This window comes from Bufo gargarizans, chromosome 1 (assembly GCF_014858855.1).
Source record: "Bufo gargarizans isolate SCDJY-AF-19 chromosome 1, ASM1485885v1, whole genome shotgun sequence".
Taxonomy (NCBI): domain Eukaryota; kingdom Metazoa; phylum Chordata; class Amphibia; order Anura; family Bufonidae; genus Bufo; species Bufo gargarizans.
Genome location: NC_058080.1, coordinates 480,220,537 through 480,240,711, shown reverse-complemented (window position 1 = coordinate 480,240,711; position 20,175 = coordinate 480,220,537). Strand labels below are relative to the sequence as shown.

The 20,175-nt window shown below is 43.3% G+C and overlaps 1 protein-coding gene across 6 annotated transcripts in view; it reads right to left on the bottom strand.

Annotated features, from left to right (window-relative positions):
- Positions 1 to 20,175, bottom strand: part of AGTPBP1 (ATP/GTP binding carboxypeptidase 1) — a 182,909-nt gene that overhangs the window by 75,015 nt on the left and 87,719 nt on the right. For all 6 annotated transcript variants that reach the window (XM_044273638.1, XM_044273644.1, XM_044273631.1 and 3 more), the window contains 5 exons: positions 18,671 to 18,879; positions 11,362 to 11,539; positions 10,292 to 10,389; positions 7,200 to 7,316; positions 405 to 1,105 (listed from right to left, as the gene is read on the bottom strand). In XM_044273638.1, the coding sequence (XP_044129573.1) occupies positions 405 to 1,105; positions 7,200 to 7,316; positions 10,292 to 10,389; positions 11,362 to 11,539; positions 18,671 to 18,879 (1,303 nt within the window). The remainder of the gene's footprint in view (positions 1 to 404; positions 1,106 to 7,199; positions 7,317 to 10,291; positions 10,390 to 11,361; positions 11,540 to 18,670; positions 18,880 to 20,175) is intronic.

Genomic DNA, 20,175 nt, shown 5'->3' with positions numbered 1-20,175 from the left:
GTAGTCACCTTGGAATCTTCATTTCACCAAAGTTACCCTTTAGGCTACATGCACACGACCGTATGTGTTTTGCAGTCCGCAAATTGCGGATCCACAAAAAAACGGATGACATCCGTATGCCATCTGTTTTTTTTTGCGGATCCATTGTAACAATGCCTAAAACGGACAAGAATAGGACATGTTCCATTTTTTTTTTGCGGGGCTACGGGACGGACATACTGATGCGGACAGCACACGGTGTGCTGTCCGCATTTTTTGCGGACACATTGAAATGAATGGGTCCGCATCCTATCTGCAAAAAAAAACAAAACTGAACGAACGCGGAAACAAACAACGTTCGTGTGCATGTAGCCTTACCCAGATAGTTCCCTTTTGTAAAGCACCTGTCAATGTTATTAACTCACCTTTGCACACCATACGGCCTTTCTAATATAGGCTCTTTGAAAAATGGTGGCACATGACCAAAATAATCTGGATATGCCACTTCGGAGTATTCAGGTACTGATTTGGTATTTTTCACCATCTCAATGTAAAGATCTGGATCATGGAGGGGCAATAAGCTTTCCTCGTCTAGCACATTTTGCAGTCCTCGGGCATCCAAAGGACTTGCATCTTCATCATCATCAGGAAAAACTCCAGAGCAACATAAAGGTCCTAGATTCACAGAATGTTTCTCAAACAAGTTGTTACCACATGACATATTCTGAGCAGTCTTACTACAGGAGTGAGATAAGGCATTGGGATTGTCTTTAGTGGGTACACATCCATTTTTGAAATGGTTGTTGGATGAAGACTTCTGTAAGGAGAGTTTGTCAAGATCCTTGACTGTATCATTGTTCAAGTACAAGCATGAGGACCTCTCGGTTTCCCCCCGAGTCTGTAGAAAGGAGTTGTTACGGTCTCTCCTACTGTCTTTCTTAGACACATCTAAAAACGTTGGTCTTTTATTACATTCATCTTCCAAAGAAATGCTACTAGTTTTCCTTGATAGTTCCTTCATGATATGTCTTGGCTTATATGGTGGTTCCTCTCCTGCTGTGGGAACAATAATAGGTCCACCATGCTTTGCTCCAGGCACTGGTTCATTTGACACCAAGTCAAAATCCTTTTAAAAAAAAAATGGAAACAATAAATAATTCTGCAAAGTAAATACACTGTAAGGGCTCAAGCACATGGCGGATCCGCAAAACACGGGTCCTGGGCAAGTGGATGCCACCATTTATTTTTTAACGTCTGTAGAAAATGTCCCATACTTGTCTGCAAAACGGACAAGAATAGGACATGTTCTATATATTTTTTTTTTGTGGAGCCGCAGAAAGAACGTGCAGATCTGCATCTTTTGCTGTCCATTGACACGTGCATAAGGCCTAAAGAAGTAAAAATCCTCACTTTCAGAGATCGCTGCTCTCACTCGGTGGAAGAAATCACAGCATGTAATAGCAGCGGTCTCCTCTGCGGACGAGCAGGCGATTGCCGGGGAGGAACGGTTCCTTCCCGGTAATCGTCTGCTACATCGCTAGGGGTAATTCCGTTTCCGTATTTCCGTTCAAAGATAGAACATGCCCTATTATTAAGGATAGTACTGTTCTATCAGGGGCCAGCTGACGTCATCCATATTTTTTGCGGATCCGTTTTTTTGGCGGACTGTAAAATACTGAAAAAGCCATACGGTCGTGTGCAATAAGCCTAAGGGTACGTCCACATATTCAGGTTTCTAGATGCGGTTTTGGAAGCCAACTGAGGAGTGATTTATAAAAGGAGAGAAAGTATTAGGGACAGATACGACTTCTTTTTTTATTTTTTTAGTTTTATTCACCCCTGGTTTGGCGTTCAAGAAACCTGATTATGTGGCTGAACCCTTAGGATGGTCTATGTAATTGGGGGGAGGTCATTGAGGAAGCCTTGCCAGTGGAGACTGCAGCTTCAAAGCGCGTCTTGCTCTCTATCACTGGAGAACCTGGTATTTCCATGCTGTAAATGAACAGCTCATTATTTTTTAAAGGAACAGTGTAAGGGTCCATTCACACGTCCGTTTTTTCTTTCCTGATCTGTTCCGTTTTTTCAGGAACAGATCTGGACCAGATCTGGACCCATTTATTTTCAATGGGTCCTGAAAAAAAACGGACAGCACAATGTCAGATTTTTTTCAGGACCCATTGAAAATGAATGGGTCCAGATCTGGTCCAGATCTGTTCCTGAAAAAACGGAACAGATCAGGAAAGAAAAAACGGACGTGTGAATGGACCCTAATACTTTGTTTCACCTGTGGGGGCAATGCAGTGGATTTAGGTACTTACTGTCAGGTCTGCCCACATATTAAAGGGAATTCATCACCACAGAAACCCCCTAAACTACTGTAATTTCTGGATAGCATAAAATACTCAGATTTGGAATATGTAATATGTATGGTAACGTATACGGAGGACTCCTAAGCATGGAAATATAAGTGCTTCAGGACACTAACCCTTTCCAAGCTTACTGTAGGAGGAGACTGCAATTCAGAAGAAAAATAAAATGACATGTTCTGAATCTGTGTATTTTGAGTTATGCAGCCATACAGTCATTTAGGAACGGGTGAGATCCGTGGTGACAGATCCCCTTTAACACTGATCACAGGGGGGATTATCAAAGCAGAAAACCACTTTAAAAGGAATCAGTCAGCAGTTTTTTAATGTTAGGTTCTAACAGCTCCAGCGCACGCAGAGTCCTGATATTTGGCTTTCTCCACCCTCGCCGCTGATTGATAGTTTTTTTCCAACTGAATTAGCAGCAGGGGGCGAAGAGAGCCAGGAGCTCATGAATATTCAGGAGTCAATTAAAAAAAGTGACCCACCATTTTACTAAGGGGATCTGTCATTAGTTTATGTTGCCTTTAGTCAGGGCCACCGCCACCAGTAAGGCGACTTAGGCAGTCGCCTAGGGCGCCATTTAGCAGGGGGCGCCCGTTGAGGTAAAAAAATTGGTTATGTAGGTTCGGGCGGCCGGCCGGCGGCGTCCCTCATGCTGCGCCTCCTGAGCGGCCGGCCTGCTGACTGCACACTAAGTGAGCACTTCCTGTCAGTCCGGCCGGGTACAGGAAACAAAGCTCCTGTACCGCGGACCGAACAGAGCTCGGCCACGCTACATTAGAGGTGACAAGGGGGAGGAAATGAGAGTGACAGGGAGGGGGGGGAGGGAGTAGAATGAGAGTGACGAGGGGGGGGAGGGAGTAGAATGAGAGTGACGGGGGGGAGTAGAATGAGAGTGACAATGACAAGGGGGGGGGGGTAGAATGAGAGTGACAATGACAAGGGGGGGGGGAGTAGAATGAGAGTGACAATGACAAGGGGGGGGAGTAGAATGAGAGTGACAATGACAAGGGAGGGGGGGGAGTAGAATGAGAGTGACAATGACAAGGGAGGGGGGGAGTAGAAAGAGTGTGACAATGACAAGGGAGGGGGGGAGTAGAAAGAGTGACAATGACAAGGGAGGGGGGAGTAGAATGAGAGTGACAAGGGAGGGGGGAGTAGAATGAGAGTGACAAGGGAGGGGGGTAGAATGAGAGTGACAAGGGAGGGGGGTAGAATGAGAGTGACAAGGGAGGAGGGGGGGGGAGAGAGTGACAAGGGAGGGAGGGAGAAGAGAGTGACAAGGGAGGGAGGGAGAAGAGAGTGACAAGGGAGGGAGGGAGAAGAGAGTGACAAGGGAGGGAGGGAGAAGAGAGTGACAAGGGAGGGAGGGAGAAGAGAGTGACAAGGGAGGGAGGGAGAAGAGAGTGACAAGGGAGGAGGGAAGAGAGTGACAAGGGAGGGAGAAGAGAGTGACAAGGGAGGGAGGGAGAAGAGAGTGACAAGGGAGGGAGGGAGAAGAGAGTGACAAGGGAGGGAGGGAGAAGAGAGTGACAAGGGAGGGAGGGAGAAGAGAGTGACAAGAGAGGGGGGGGAGAGAGTGACAAGGGAGGGGGGTGGGAGAGAGTGACAAGGGAGGGGGGTGGGAGAGAGTGACAAGGGAGGGGGGTGGGAGAGAGTGACAAGGGAGGGGGGTGGGAGAGAGTGACAAGGGAGGGGGGTGGGAGAGAGTGACAAGGGAGGGGGGTGGGGGGGGGGGAGTGACAAGGGAGTCCCCAGAGCCAGACTGCAGCCAGAGACCAGATCATCTTACTGTCCTGGTGGTAAGTAGACAATGCAATATGTTTATTATTTAATTGTTTAATTATTAATACTACATTGGAAACTAATTTACCTCACATTTAGGGTCCATTCACACATCCGTGTGTGTTTTGCAGATCCACAAAACACGGACAGCGGCAATGTGCGTTCCGCATTTTGCGGACCGCACATTGCCGGCACTAACAGAATATGCCTATTCTTGTCCGCTATTGGGGACAAGAATAGGACATGTACTATTTTTTTCAGGATCGGAATTGCGGATCCGGGTCCGCAATTCCGGATCGGATAGGGGGGGGGGCGTCAATTTTTATCTTGCACCGGCCCTGCCTTTAGTTAGGACACCATAAAACTGCTGACAGATTCCCTTTAAACTGTGAAATGTTTAAAATGGATTTCCATTTTAAAGTTAATGTCACCTTTGAATATTTTTGAATATATATTTTTATCTAAATAGATCTGTAATTCTATGCAGATTAGTTTTGAAAATATCTGTAAACATATATTTTAGTGTCTTAGAAACAGAACTCTGTATCCCTCTCATAGACACAGTACAGTGGCTACCTGCAGTCACCACTAGAGGGAGCTTAGGATGCATGCTGTATGCAGTTATATATACAGTTTAATAATAACACAGTATACAGTGGCTTCCTGCAGTCACCACTAGAGGGAGCTTAGGATGCATGCTGTATGCAGTTATATATACAGTTTAATAATAACACAGTATACAGTGGCTACCTGCAGTCACCACTAGAGGGAGCTTAGGATGCATGCTGTATGCAGTTATATATACAGTTTAATAATAACACAGTATACAGTGGCTACCTGCAGTCACCACTAGAGGGAGCTCAGGATGCATGCTGTATGCAGTTATATATACAGTTTAATAATAACACAGTATACAGTGGCTACCTGCAGTCACCACTAGAGGGAGCTTAGGATGCATGCTGTATGCAGTTATATATACAGTTTAATAATAACACAGTATACAGTGGCTACCTGCAGTCACCACTAGAGGGAGCTCAGGATGCATGCTGTATGCAGTTATATATACAGTTTAATAATAACACAGTATACAGTGGCTACCTGCAGTCACCACTAGAGGGAGCTTAGGATGCATGCTGTATGCAGTTATATATACAGTTTAATAATAACACAGTATACAGTGGCTTCCTGCAGTCACCACTAGAGGGAGCTTAGGATGCATGCTGTATGCAGTTATATATACAGTTTAATAATAACACAGTATACAGTGGCTACCTGCAGTCACCACTAGAGGGAGCTTAGGATGCATGCTGTATGCAGTTATATATACAGTTTAATAATAACACAGTATACAGTGGCTTCCTGCAGTCACCACTAGAGGGAGCTTAGGATGCATGCTGTATGCAGTTATATATACAGTTTAATAATAACACAGTATACAGTGGCTACCTGCAGTCACCACTAGAGGGAGCTTAGGATGCATGCTGTATGCAGTTATATATACAGTTTAATAATAACACAGTATACAGTGGCTACCTGCAGTCACCACTAGAGGGAGCTCATGATGCATGCTGTATGCAGTTATATATACAGTTTAATAATAACACAGTATACAGTGGCTACCTGCAGTCACCACTAGAGGGAGCTTAGGATGCATGCTGTATGCAGTTATATATACAGTTTAATAATAACACAGTATACAGTGGCTACCTGCAGTCACCACTAGAGGGAGCTTAGGATGCATGCTGTATGCAGTTATATATACAGTTTAATAATAACACAGTATACAGTGGCTACCTGCAGTCACCACTAGAGGGAGCTTAGGATGCATGCTGTATGCAGTTATATATACAGTTTAATAATAACACAGTATACAGTGGCTACCTGCAGTCACCACTAGAGGGAGCTTAGGATGCATGCTGTATGCAGTTATATATACAGTTTAATAATAACAGTATACAGTGGCTACCTGCAGTCACCACTAGAGGGAGCTTAGGATGCATGCTGTATGCAGTTATATATACAGTTTAATAATAACACAGTATACAGTGGCTACCTGCAGTCACCACTAGAGGGAGCTTAGGATGCATGCTGTATGCAGTTATATATACAGTTTAATAATAACACAGTATACAGTGGCTACCTGCAGTCACCACTAGAGGGAGCTTAGGATGCATGCTGTATGCAGTTATATATACAGTTTAATAATAACACAGTATACAGTGGCTACCTGCAGTCACCACTAGAGGGAGCTTAGGATGCATGCTGTATGCAGTTATATATACAGTTTAATAATAACACAGTATACAGTGGCTACCTGCAGTCACCACTAGAGGGAGCTTAGGATGCATGCTGTATGCAGTTATATATACAGTTTAATAATAACACAGCATACAGTGGCTACCTGCAGTCACCACTAGAGGGAGCTTAGGATGCATGCTGTATGCAGTTATATATACAGTTTAATAATAACACAGCATACAGTGGCTACCTGCAGTCACCACTAGAGGGAGCTTAGGATGCATGCTGTATGCAGTTATATATACAGTTTAATAATAACACAGTATACAGTGGCTACCTGCAGTCACCACTAGAGGGAGCTTAGGATGCATGCTGTATGCAGTTATATATACAGTTTAATAATAACACAGTATACAGTGGCTACCTGCAGTCACCACTAGAGGGAGCTTAGGATGCATGCTGTATGCAGTTATATATACAGTTTAATAATAACACAGCATACAGTGGCTACCTGCAGTCACCACTAGAGGGAGCTTAGGATGCATGCTGTATGCAGTTATATATACAGTTTAATAATAACACAGCATACAGTAAGCTGCCAAGCTCCTTCTAGTGGTGGGAATGACTACTGAAAACCACATGCAATAATACCTGGTACCACTTTCTAAAGCAGTGACTGTAAACCAATCACGTTACAGGGGCCTCAAATGTGTGAATGATTCACATCGATTGACACATGCCCTGCTGCGTCATGTCCAATGCCATATAGCCGATGCATGAAGGGGCCACCAGCTGGTCACCAGTGTTATCATGATACATTTTTCTTACCTGAAAATCATCAGAAAGCTCGGGAAAAAAGCGTTCATACATCTTCAGATCTTCTAAAGGCCTTCCCAGTTCTTGTGCAGGTTTGAGCTTACTGATATCTGTCTCTATGTCCTCATTCTGCGGGAAAGGGGGGGAAAAATATTAAATGTGTTTTCGATAATGATGGCTGGTGTTGAGCAAATCGAAGCCAAACGAGCTAACTTCGATTCAAATTTCAGAGGCCATTACGGCCATCTTGATTGAAGATACCGTGCAAAATCTCGCGGGGGGTGACATGTGACGTCACCACACCAGAGTGCTGGCCGGAGGTGGTGATGTCATCAGTGATGATTTTACCACCCCTGGCCAGCATTCTGATGTCATCACGTCACCGTGCAACATTTTGCACGGTGTCTTCAATCTTCAATCAAGATGTCCGCGATGGCCTCTCCGTGAGCAAAATGATAAAGTGAGTTTATTTTTATTTTTAACAGATTACCCCTGAAAGCCAACAAATGTAGCATCAGATGCCGTGATCAGTGATTAATGCAGCACCTGAGGGGTTCAATGATAAGGGGGGGGGGGGTGTTGCGGCGTGATCTCAGTTCCCCATCATTGCGCCCACTACACACAAAGGAAATTCGTCACAAATCGAATTTATTTCTGAATTCTGAATCAAAGTTTTCATAACTTCTCTCATCTATAATGGCCTATCATTAGGGGTTCCAATTCCCTGCACCCCCACCTGTGAGCGGCCTCTTCCTGGGCTAGTGACATCACGTTCATCAGTAACATTGCCTATTTGCAGCTCAGTCCCATTCAAGTGAATGGGCATGGGCTGCAATGGCAAGCACAGCCACTATGCAATGTGCACACTGTACTTGGTAAACTGTGGGGAGGCTGCCGTATTTATTAGGAGGCCGGTGCCTCCAACGCACTTCTTGACTGATATTTAATGGCGATTATTTTGTGGATCTGTCAAGTCTCATATGCTCTCCTAAAGAGGGTGAGATGTTGATTTTGGATACTTTTTCTATTATTTGATTCTGCAATTTCATGTCAACTATGGTTAAGAGGGGTTATCCCAAGAAAATTATTTATTTATCACCTATCCCCAGGATAGATGATAAAAATAGTTTAAAGGGAGGAACTGACCACTAGTAACCCTTGCGATCCCAAGAATGCGCGGTCCACAAGTCCTTTCTCTGAAAACAGAGGTAGTGCAAATGTAGACAGTGCTCAGTCAGCCGCACAGAAGTGAAGAGATAGGTGGACCAACATGGGCATTACAGCTCCATTCAGACAGGGGACTCTGGAAACCGATACGACTGCGAGCACCGGCGCATGAGCAGATGATATGTCTACGAATCCTCATTAATGGATTAAACTAATTTTAGCATGCACAACTGCTAATTTATTTTTTAAGGCATATCCTCTGCATATGTGCTGATACTTGCAGTAATGGCATGTGCACAACATTATCAAGGCCGAGCAAGATGTGCAACCATGTTAATCTGCCGGGACAGTGAGGAATCGTCTGTAGAGGGACAATTCCTCCCAGACGGAGAATTCGTTCAGATGAAAGAATCGATTCCCTCATCCCAAGCTTCACTCTAAAGAGGTTGAGGAATAAAAATCTGTTTTTCAATGTTCCCACGATGTGCACTATGTTTTCCTTTTATGTTCAAGCTGACCAGTGGGAAGCATATACCACCTGAATGCAATTTTGGTTCCTGCCATTTAAAAGGACCATTCACAGAACACCCATTGATACAAACTGTATTGGGCACAAAAAATTGTTATCACAATCTTTTGGTTCCCAAGTTTGGATTCTGTTGGCAGCACACCTTCTGCTTACATGGGAAGATGTGCTGCCTCATTTGTCAACTGATTATTGTCATGTTCACCAACGGGAACAAGTTCATCCAATTATCGACCCGTGTAAAAGGGGCCTTTAAGGAGTTCTCTGGTCTTTAGATATTGATGACCTATCCTTAGAACAGAAATCAATATAAAGGAATGGTGGGCACTGCCAGAAATTCCTCAGTCTGCTACATATGTGTCAACACCATGAATGATACAAGAACAGATAAAGGTACTTTCACACTAGCGTTTTTCTTTTCCGGCATAGAGTTCCGTCACAGGGGCTCAATACTGGAAAAGAACTGATCAGGTATATCCCCATGCATTCTGAATGGAGAGCAATCTGTTCAGGATGCATCAGGATATCTTCAGTTCAGTCATTTTGACTGATCAGGCAAAAGAGAAAACCGCAGCATGCTATGGTTTTATCTCCAGTGAAAAAAAGACTCCGGTGAAGACTTGCCTGAATGCCGGACCCGGCATTTCGGTCTGCGCATGTGCAGACCTTTAAAAATGAGAAAGAAAAAAGAAAAGGATCCGTTTTGCCTGATGACACCAGAAAAACGGATCCGGTATTGCAATGCATTTTTCAGACTGATCAGGCATTTTTCAGACTGATCAGGATCCTGATCAGTATGAAAAATGCCTGATCAGTCAGAAAAAATGACATCCGTTTGCATACAGTTTGCCTGATCAGGCAGTCAGTTCAGGCAACGGAACTGCCTGCCGGAATCAAACAACGCAAGTGTGAAAGTAACGCAAAAAGCAGATGTGCACACCTCACATATTTTATTAGGTCAGTAAAAAATAAATGGAAAAGCATCAGCACAAGGACATAAAAACGCTTACAGACATGAGCAATATCACAGAGTACAATGAGACTCCCCACTAACTATGGCAACTAACGAGAAGTGTGTCGTGCAAATTGCTATATAAGATTTGAGCACGGAGCATCTTTTTGTTGCTGACCTAATAAAATATGTGATATTTTTGCTATATATCCAGGTATGCACAATTGCTTTTTTGAGTTGATTGTCTGTTCTTGTATTACACTCAGAATAGGTCATCAATATCAGATCAGAGGGGGTCTGACACCTCCACCAATCAGATAGCTCTGTCCACCGTACAGTGGTCATGCTCAGTTCCCATTCACTTGTGTGCTCCCAGCTCAGTCCACTGTGTTGTTTCCTGTGTTGGAAGCCCTTTAAGGTTTATACATGAAGACCACTGAACACAACCTGGTAACACACCTTAAACAGTTGATCACCATCATCTTCATTTTCAGCTTCTGCCTCTGTGTCTGCTTCAGTATCCTCGTTGTCATCGCTTTCATCCACTACATCATCCACTAAATACATAAAGGGTATTTGCTTAAAGGAGCAAGATATATGTGGTATAATCTATTGTGACACAGAGTATATGGCCTATGTTATGTCACAGTTCTGATATATAAGGCCAGAAAGGAAACCAAAGCAAACCAAACCAATGGGTCACGTGCTGGCTTCATGACAATTTTTATCATAAAATGTATGATAATTATTAAAATCATAAAATGTTCATTGTTGTAGGGATATACTTTCACAGGTCTTGTTCTGGCACTTTTGAATCTTCAGTTACTAGTAAGCCTATTAAATCTACTTTCACATGGCCATATGTGATCCAATAAAAACACTCTATGTGACACCTGCAAACTCGATGGAGGATACTGATCCGTGATGCTTTGAGTTCCAGCCCGACCATTCGTCTACTATCCAGGACTTGCAGCATCATTTGAGTACAGAATATTATACCCACGGCCGGGGGTCAGTCCGGAAAATGGATGGTTTTTCCTCTACCACACACAGCCATTTGAAAGCAGCCTTAGTGAGAATCTGTAATTTTTGTAAAATGTTGTAGAGAACAGTCAATCTGCAAGAGTCCAACAGAAAAAGTGACTTCTCCACCACCCCATAAAATCTTCATCCTTTATTATGAATGTATTCGAAACATCTTGTCTTGTACAAAGTGATATAAAAACCAGACTAGGAGAAAACCGCTGCGCCATAAGTAAGGACAAATATTACTGTGCCCGAAATGCGTCTGCTTTTTCAGCCTTTTGTACAAGATGCTAGGTTCATAATAAAGGACTGAGATTTTATGAAGTGCTGGAGAAGTCACTTTTTCTACTTTGATTTAGACGTTGGTGCCTGTCTCCAGTTGAGGATTCCCCCGTGCACCCAGGTCCGGACATTATGTACCAGAGATACAAGCAGTGAGCGAATTCTACCTGTTTTCCTTTTTATTACATGAATGTGATAGAGTGCTGTCTTGTACCATTTACCTTCAGGAGGCATGCTGAAGATCTGAGCCACAGGCCCACTGGTGGGGATGATGGGCAGTTGAAACTGAAAAGCACTTTTGATGGTTGGTAAAGGAAGACGATTCTTGGGAAAGCATTTTCTCATTATCAAGCTAGATGTATTGACGAGAGGATCTAAAGTTCTCACAGCTTGGCATTCCTATAAAAGGTAGGCAATGTACAATCGTCTTAATAAATTCTTTTCAATATCTCAGTTCTTTAAAGATAGCGTTATTTAAACCGCCCGTGAACAACATAAACAAATGCAAAAACTAATGTAATTGCTATCCTACACCCCCCATAAAAAATAAAAAAAAGGACAAATAAATGTTAATCAATAAGTCCCATGTATCCCACAATAGTACTAATGAAAATGACATCTCATCCCATAAAAAGCCAAAGTCATATACGGCTGGTGGAAAAATTAATTAGTACAGCGGCAACCTAAAAAACTATTGTTTCATGAAATGTGTCATTGTGTGGAAAAAAATAAAATAAAAATAATATTCATATTTGGTACTTTGGTAACTGTATTGATGCACAGAATAAAAATAATACAATAGTTATTCCCCACCATGATAGCCAAATATTTAAAGTGTAAAAAAAAAAAAAATGGAAGAACTGCTTTTTTTCCCTAATCCTCCCCCTCAAAAAAATAATAAAAAGTTCAGATATGCACTCCAAAATTGTCACTAAAAATACAAGCTCCCATATAGCTACATAGGCAAAGAAATAAAAAAGTTGTCACCAGAAAAAGATCATCTGTAAATATTTGATAATTATCCTTAAACTGAAAATAATTGATTGTTTTGCCAAAGTTGTCAAAAAGAAGGATCCCAGGCAACCGTCATAAGCCGCAGCAGAGGGCCACTAAGAAAGAGCAGATGCCACTCTAGCGGACTGGGCCCAGCCAAGTACTACACAAACCCTCATTCATAAATGTGTGGCTGGTCTAAACTTCATCGTCAAGGGTAGCAGGAGCTGGACCTCATTACCTAGCTGGAGAGGCTGCCGAGGAGGGTTTGTCATGAGAATGCCTACAATATAAACCATTTCAACAAAAAATGTTGTGGTTGCCTATTTTCAAGTTCATTGGTCCTCTTCCTAGCACCATGTCTGTTATAAATTGAAGCAGGGAACAACAAATCACTAAAAATCACTAGTAACTACTAGTATGACCTTATCTGAATATACTTTAATAGTAATACCCATTAATAATAAAATGTGAGTGGACTCAGCAGCGCAATCTCCTGGTCAGAAATCCTGGAAATTCTCCTGCATCCCCTTTAATATTACCGGCCACGGTCAGCCAAAGTGGTTTTAATACACTTCGGAGCCCAGCAGCTTCGGTGGATCCGCTATGACGCGCCACACTAAGAAAGGAGGCGATGGAAAGGAGAGGGGGACTGCAGCGCGCGGTAAGCAAGATGGCGGAGGCGCGGGAATACAGGCCGCTGAGGTGGCAGCGCGGCTTGAACAATATGCCCGAGTAGATCCTGTATGCCCTCCGTCCACCGCTACAGATGAGACTTCTTCTCGGGGAGACAACGCTGCGCAATGGGTGTACTCCCCCTTAACAGACGAATCTTCACATGTGGAGGGGAGAGAGCGCACTAACATGGCTACGGACCCCCAGAGCCACACTGAAGAGGCAGCATCTGCCATGCCTGCACAGGCGCCTGCTGAGCCAACAATGTCTGATGTATTTAAAGCAATAACTGCAGTGCAACTTTAATCTCTCTGACCACTCAGGTGGGCGGCCTGAGTGAAAATGTATCATTTCTCAAGCATGACATGAAAAAGGTGTCTGAAAGAATCAAAGCAGTAGAAGACCGCGTTAGTGGTCCGGAAGATAGAGTTTCTCCATTGAAGAAAGCCATGGGGACAATTAAAAAATCACAGAATAAACTAAGATAAAAACATCCTGCACGATATGATACAAATTTGCGGATGTCCCTGGCCATGTTATTGAAGAAAACCACAGAAATAAGATAATAATGCACTTATTAAAGCAGATGCAAGCACTATATATGGACTAAGTCCTCACTCTGATATGATAATGTCTGAGACACTTAGTCAATATATTTTGATCAAAACATGGGGACAATTATTATGTTTCATACCTGCTTGATAAGTTGGACGACATGGTAAATAGACTCAGGAGGAACAATTTGCGGCTCATAGTGTACAGGAAAAGTCTGAAGGCACAAATGCTGTGCTGTTCTTAGAAAAATGGCTAACGGAAAAGTTTGGGACTGATACTTTATCCCCCATGTTTGCCATAGAGCGTGTTCACCGGGTGTCATTCAGAGCTCCTCCACCAGGGGGCCCTCCGAAACCACTTCTCTTTAAACTACTACACTTTCAGCACAGAGACGCCATCCTGCGGAAAGCAAGAACCCATGGGGCTCTCCTGATAGATGGCAACAGCAACAGAGTACTTATTTTTTATTTTTTTATTTATTCGGCCAAGGTGCAGAAAAGGAGAGCAAAGTATGTTGAGGTGAAACGTCGGCTGAGAGAGAAGCAGCTACATGTTGTACCCGGCCAAGCTGAGAGTTGTATCCGGCGGCAAAGTACATATCTTTGATACTCCTACTGCGGCGGCTCAATGGCTGGAGTCTACACATCTGACGGCGAATCCTGAACCATCTACGGGCTGACTCCGTAATGCAATAATCGTATGTGGGGGTCCAATCGCCGTCCGTCGCTCCACAGTCCGGGAGGATAAGTATATCATGGACTCAATGTTTTTAGCCTGAAGTGTAGGGCAGAGCGGTTTTAGACTTTGCAATTAGTCTTTTCCAGTTCAGAGTATTGCATAATTGGGGGCTAACTGGGATAGGTCTTCTAAATGGCTATTGCATTCTGTTATACTGTAGGGGATACGTGCTACTTATACATTTTTTATTAGGCTGGGAGGGAGACAAGCTGAAGCTAGAATTACTGAATTTAGCACGTACTTGCCAATAGCTTCACTGTTTTCTCCACTCACGTTGCCCACGATAGCTGGGTATTGTTTTGACTTACTTGTTCTAATCCCCGTGTTATTAAGGGGTATGTATTGATGCTGTGATATTATTTCTGTTAGTTTGGGGAACCGCACCAGCACCTGTATACTGCTACATTCAATGCCAGATGGGATGCTTTGGATATCCGTTACTTAGCTCTTTTGCACTTTTCTAATGGGGTTAATGTAATAGCGTGGACCGTGAGGGGTCTGGGCGATGCCTCCAAAAGATACGCAGTGTTCAATTCAATGAGACAGTTTCAGCCTGCCATTTGTTGTCTTTTAAAAACTCACTTGACCAAAGACACATTGGCTATGCTGAAACGGGCGTGGATAGGCCAAGCGTACCATTATGTGTATTCCAGCCACGCCAGAGGGGTTAGTGTACTAATACATACGCAGATCCCATTTCGGTGCATTGAATCTTGTATTGATGTACATGGTAGGTTTATATGCCGGAAGTGTGTGATCTATCAAGTCACGATGCTGCTGATAGCAGTGTACATTCCCCCTCCATATACGGATGAGGTCTTGAGGCAAATATTGTCTTTCTTGGTGGCATCGCCGAATACTCCTGCACTTGTTTTGGGAGACTTTAATATGGTATTAGACTATACCCTGGATAGGCATAGGGGGAACTGTGATCTTAGAGGACCAAGGCCTTCTAATATGGCCAAATTACTTGCAGAAGCAGGGTTAAGTGATATCTGGAGGATACGTAATCCAGACATCTACCAGACATTTCTCTTGTTAATCAAGTTCCCATAACTCGCTGTCTCGCATAGACTTAGCGCTGAGTACACAATCTCTGTTGGAGCGTGTGCAGCGGGTGGAGTATATGCCTAGAAGCATTTCCGATCATTATCCTATCAGAGTGGAGTTGAGCCTGGATCCTCATACTGTCAAAACCAGAGTTTTATGGAGGCTTAACCCTTTTTGGATTACTCTGCTGGGGGATGATGAGGGATTGCTGGTGGAAATGCAGGAATTTATGTCGGTGAATATCGGCTCAGCGTCCGCGGCTGTGGTCTGGGACACTTTTAAAGCTTTTCTTAGGAGAATATATATCGGGCGGATTTAGCTACATAAATCGAAAAGTAGAGACCTGTTACAAGCAGTACAATCTAGAGTTGCCACCACTGAACGCGCATATGTAGAGAATCCTACGTTAGAGAACCAATCCGCGTGGATCGAAGCGCAACAGACGTATAAAGATCATCAACTTGAATGTGCAGATCGCAAACGTTTATTTGGGAAGCAAAAATATTTTGAAGAGGGAGAGAGTGTGGGACATATGCTGGCCAGTTATTAGGGCCCAGGAGGGAACCCCCTATGTGGGTTGCCTACAAACTGCTGCAAGAGTTACTGTTTGTGATAGTCAGGATATCCTAAGAGTGTTCAGTGACTACTATAAAACATTATATTCCTCCAGGTTACAGCGTAGTGACAGCGAGATTAGAAGTTTCCTTGCTTCCTTAGGTTTGCCAGCTTAGACAGCGGAGCAGATAGTCTGGAGGCTCCTCTTCGTGTGGAGGAACTTGCAGGGGCGGTACAAGGGCTCTCAAACGTGAAAGCGCCCGGGATAGATGGGATTCCGGGGGAATTTATAAAAAAAAATATGCTGACTTTGTCCTGCCGCATCTTCTTATGGTGTTTGAGCAGGCCGCCTTTTTAGGCACTTTGCCAGATACTATGGGTGAGGCTAGTAGAATCGTTCTGCCCAAACCGGGTAAAGATCCCACAAACCCAGAATCGTATAGGCCCATTTCACTCCTGTGCACAGATGTTAAAATCCTGGCCAAAGTGCTAGCCAAAAAGATGAGCACTGTTATTCTTAGTTTAATTCATCAAGATCAGACTGGCTTCATGCCGGGAAAGTCAACAGCCATCAACATCAGACGACTGCAGCTTAATTTACAGATGTCAGGGAGTGTGACAGGTCGACGGGCAATTCTTTCACTCGATGCTGCAAAAGCTTTCGACAGCGTTGAGTGGAAGTTCTTGTGGGGGGGTAATGGAGACAATGGGCTTTGGACCTAAGTTTTTGTCTTGGGTTAGACTATTGTATGACCGACCTCGAGCACGGGTGCGCGTTAATGGGCAGTTGTCAGAGCCGTTCGCCGTTTGCTTTTTGCGTTAGCCATAGAGTCCCTAAATCAACTGATACGCGATGACCCTCAGGTGACCGTTCTCCGTTATGCCACCATAGAGGAAAAAATAGCACTTTATGCTGACAATATGTTACTCTTCTTAGATAATATTTCCCACTCTATACCATACGTAATGAAGCTGATAGAAACATTTGGCTCCTATTCAGGCCTTGCTATAAACTGGGATAAGTCAGTTGTGCTCCCCATTGATCCCATATCAAGGGAAGTACGGGATAGGATAACTCCCTTACACGTAGATACTTCCTTCAAATACCTAGGGATAATAGTCTCCTATAGAGTGCAGGAATATATTGCATTGAATCTACTCCCGTTAATAGATAAAAGTATACAGAAAGTGAACAGCTGGTGCAAGTTACCGCTTTAACTTATTGGTAGAGCCAACTTGGTAAAAATGGTACTCATGCCCCAGTTCTTATATGTACTACACAATAGCCCGATTTGGATTCCAATGAAATATTTTTACAAAATTCAAGGCTTATTCAGATCTCTGATCTGGAATAAAAAATCCCCTAGAATTAGACTGGAAACTCTACAGAGAAATAAAGATAATGGGGGGTTAGCAATACCTAACCCTTGGCTGTATTTCCTGGCTTCACAAGCTCATCAATTTCAATCCTGGGGGGCTGGCGGCGGTATTAACCCTGTTGGAACCTTGGTGTCTTGTCTCTTGGGACGTAGACCACCAGCCTATATCTTGGAACTCAGCTCTGACACACGTCCGCCAGATATTATTCCTAGCATCACGCTATTCCGCAAAGTGTGGCAGAAAGTGAAAGAAATTACAGGAGTATCGGGGTGTACCGAGGTCACTCCTCTCTGGGATCATGATGATCTGCCGGAGGTAAAGAAGCTGGTGGGTCTTGGGATTTGGAAGGATAAGGGGATACTCTGGCTATCACAATTGTATGTTAATGGAATCTTTAAGAGTTACGATCATCTGAAAACAGAATTTAACCTAGCTAACTCTAACTTCTATCAGTACCTACAGTTGTGTCACGCTTTAGTAGCGCAAGGACAAGCGAAGGACCTCACGATAAAGATATCATTGATAGCCGATCAGGTTAGAGAAGGTGTAGATACTAAAGGGGTGATATCGGCATTCTATAAGATTCTGCTCTCGTTTTATCAAGATTATTTTCCATTGCAGGTGAAAGATAAATGGAGTGCAGATCTGGGGCCTCTGTCCGACTCCCAGTGGTCAGAGGTGTTAGAGAAGGGTCCTATGCTATCATTATGTGAACCACAAAGGGTGTCGCAATTGTACTTAATACATAGAGTGTGTAGAATGCCCATGTTCCTTCCTAAGTTGGGCCTGCGAGCTACGTCTCAGTGCCCGAAATGTGATATTCCAGATGCACACATCATGCATATGTTTTGGGAGTGCACGGCGCTGGGCCCCTTCTGGAGGGATGTTTTAGACGTTATATATAAGGTCTATAAGGTTAGACTTTCAGCAGATCCTTTTATATGCGTATTGGGTCTTTTACAGGATGATTCTATAGAGGGCACAACTATAGGTACTAGCAGAATATTGTATAATGCCAGAAAACTGATAGCCAAGTATTGGATAAGCACTGATGTACCTACCAAGCGGGAATTTATTGCTCGCATGAACGTAATCATTGAAATGGAAAGGGGGAGTGTATATCAAAAGGGGTACTTTTAAATTTATTTATTCTATCTGGGGATCGTGGCTACAAACACCAGGTGTACCATCTGGGCGACTTCTACTTACCAACATGAGGAGGAATATCCTGGGATAGGGAACAAAGAAAATATAGGCGTCATTGGTGCTGGTATATTGATCTATGCATCGGCATTGAATGTTGGAGAAGGGAGAGGATAGTGGACTATACTTTATTTGGTGCAGTTGGGGGCATTGTAATGCTTTTATTTATGTGCATGTGACATATTTCATTTCTGTCCCGTTTAGATTGGATTCAATTTGGAATCTTTAAGCATGTACATTGATACTTGTTGTATTTCTGTTGTATATGTGCTTTGTACCCAAATAATAAAAAAAGATCTGATTAAAAAAAATATATAATAAAATCTCAGCAAACGTGTACAAATATATGCAAATTAAATCTGCATTTTGAAAGATACTTACCTGTGAGGTGTTATATAAAGTCTTCATACCATTAGCATCTATGAAAGCTTTTCTACCCAACTTGATGTTTGTAATGCTTTTAAGACACTGCAGAATGCCTTTCCGGATCAACATGTGCCGATGTCGAGTGTCATGACGATGCCAGTCCAAATATATTGTTAAGAGCCCTTGAACGTATCCTCGGTCCACCGCTTTTCTGGAATTTGTCTCTAAAGTTAAACATTAAAAGGGAGAAAGAAAAATCATTCTGTATCCAACTGTAAAATAATGGAAAGTAAAATATATAGCGATGGTGGAAATCTCGAAACCCAAAATAATTGTACAATCATGACCAGCATTTCAAAGCCACCATAGAGGTCAGAATAGACATTTCTTCCAAATGTATGCAGTATTTGAAACATATCTTATAATCTAGTTAAAGTAACACTATCACAAAAAATATTTATTCTCTGACATGTTAGAAAGGTACATGATGTAAACTGTAGTGGCCACCAATGAGTTAAAAACAGGGGGGGTCTGCCCCCTGCTGCCTGCCAGGCAGCAGGGGGCAGTCATGTACACAGTTCGTAGTATATTCTAACTAGAAGCTTCCCCATCACTATGGGAACGCCTCTGTGTTAGAATATACTGTCGGATCTGAGTTTCACAATGTAGCTCATATCCGACAGTATATTCTAACATAGAGGCGTTCCCATGGTGATGGGGACACTTCAAGTTAAAATATACCATCGGATTGGAGAAAACTCCAGACTTTACATTGAAAGTCAATGGGGACGGATCCGTTTGAAATGGCACCATATTGTTTCAACGTCAAACGGATCCGTCCCCATTGACTTGCATTGTAATTCAGGACGGATCCGTTTGGCTCCGCACGACCAGGCGGACACCAAAACGACTTTTTTTCATGTCCGTGGATCCTCCAAAAATCAAGGAAGACCCACGGACGAAAAAACGGTCACGGATCACGGACCTACGGACCCCGTTTTTGCGGACCGTGAAAAAATACTGTCGTGTGCATGAGGCCTTAGTTTGAGGTTTGCTATAATAACATTTCTTACTTAGACCGGTCAAATTACATTAAGACAACAGAAGTCAAAGGAACACATTTGTCAAAGGGTTTATGATACCAAAGTGGCATAAAAAGAAAGTTGCAAATTATGGGCACTTTTGCCCATTTTCAAAAGTGGTGAGAAACATTGGCAGTGCTTAGCGGGAGGTGGCAGGGCCTCGTGCTGCCTGTCAGATTTATAGGGGTAGTCCCATCTCAGACAATGGGGGCATATCGCTAGGATATGCCCCCATTGTCTGATAGGTGAGAGTGCCAGAGGTGGGACCAGCACCTATGTCTAAAACAATGCCGGCAAAGTGATGGCCAGCAGTGCCAGGTCTGGCCACCACCAAACTGCATATAGTTGCAATCTATGGCAGCTCTTAGCAGGTGTCGATTAGAATTTTTGTCACATATCCTGCTGGAATATGCACCTGTGCCTCTTAATACATTTGGA